Source organism: Sphaeroforma arctica (assembly GCF_001186125.1).
Source record: "Sphaeroforma arctica JP610 unplaced genomic scaffold supercont1.6277, whole genome shotgun sequence".
Taxonomy (NCBI): Eukaryota; class Ichthyosporea; order Ichthyophonida; genus Sphaeroforma; species Sphaeroforma arctica.
In genome coordinates, this window is record NW_014034281.1 from 1 (window position 1) to 1,697 (window position 1,697).

The window sequence follows — 1,697 nt, forward strand, 5'->3', positions numbered from 1 at the left end:
TACATATCTGACACCCTAAAACACTACAGCTATAGTGTATTATAAGAAGCTTCGATAGTGAATACAGCAATAGATCGATGTGGTAGCTATCCACAGCTACAAAGCATTGATATGAACCACTGAGCTTGTGAGCGACCAGCTCTATTAAATTTGCACCGGCACTACGTATGCATATGTTGATACGATAATATATTTATGTAACGAATAGGTCTACCTGTACTCTGTATTTGTGTTTATACAAATTATATTACATATAGAGCACGGTTACCTGTTCTCCGTATTCAACTGTTGACATACACTTCTATTTCGAATGAAATTCGTACCTATACTCTGTATTTATGTTTTTACGTATTTCTAAATACGTATTGAGTACGCTTACCTGTGCCAGTTTCATACTGGTGGTGGAAATGAGTTTGCGACTGATGGTGACACATCCGTTCCAAAGCATATTTACATGTTGTTTGAAAACATATTAATATAAAACACGTAACACGTATTTGCATTTGCGTATAGAGTACGGTTACCTGTACAAGGTCTATCTTGGCAGTGGAAGAGAGTATTGAGACTGGAGGCGAGACCTCCGTTCAAAGACGTATCTGTGTGTACGCCATAAACGTACCCCACACATGCATACGTATTTCTATATACGTAGAAAGTACGCTTACCTGTACACGGTCTATCTTGGCCGCAGGAATGAGTTTAAAACTGAGCGTAATGCCGCCCGTTACGGAGACATTATCGCCCCAGGCATCCAGCGCATAGGTGCCTTGCTCCTTCACATCTATAAACAGAATGACATGTTTGACATGTGCCAGCGGAAGATTTGGAGTTATAAATAGAATCTATAAATAGACGGATGTATTGGTCTTCGTGTGGATAGATAGTTCGCAACGCTATTCAGAAATATGCTGTTTGTTTGCACAGTCAGCGCTATGAGTCTATATCTTGATACATCTAAAAATAGAACAACAAAAATTAGAATATATCTAAAAATTCGAGCAAGTTGACCAATCGCTGCACATATACAAAAAAAGCTATATGTAACATATGCCAAGGTATTTAGGTGTAAACACTCACTTATTTTCTATGAATAGTTCAACAATATAATACATAGTCGTTTCCCCTAAAACATTCATTGAAACTTTTTGGAATAGATCACCAACAAAATAGGTAGCAGGCGCACGCACAGAGCTACAAGACACTTCTGTTGTCACGAGTGGAAATATGCCTAACAAAACACAGAAAGACAGTCGAGTATAGCACTTCCACTTCAATGGAGTGGCACCACTTCGTGCGCCGATGCGTAGCTTCTTTTTAAGCACAACAATTTCAGAAATGAACATATATATGTATATATATATATATATATGTGTGTGTGTGTGTGTGTGTGTGTGTATATTTATATGTATTAAAGACAATATACGCATATGTTCAGCAGTATAAACACGATACACTTACCTGGTCGTAGGCTCTGCAGATTGAGACAAATGCAGCCCATGAACTCACTCTTTCCCATTCGATTCCAATCGTACACAGCCACTCGCAGCAACTACGCATAAACACAGCAACGAGGGAAAATATCAACAACGCACAAAGAAATGAGTGAAAGGTCTCAGCAAAAAACACACAATAAAGTAAGACTATGCATTAACTGTTGCATAAAGACAAAATCATGTGCATATGAATATAGAAATAAT

At 38.0% G+C, this 1,697-nt stretch overlaps 1 protein-coding gene across 1 annotated transcript; it reads right to left on the minus strand.

Annotated features, from left to right (window-relative positions):
* Positions 1 to 665: 665 nt before the first annotated feature.
* Positions 666 to 1,516, minus strand: SARC_15540 (hypothetical protein; the record flags this gene model as incomplete). The annotated part of the gene is made up of 2 exons (XM_014290342.1): positions 666 to 781; positions 1,459 to 1,516. Coding segments are annotated over 2 exons (174 nt in total), but the record flags the coding sequence as incomplete, so codon positions are not given.
* Between the last annotated feature and the right edge of the window lie 181 nt (positions 1,517 to 1,697).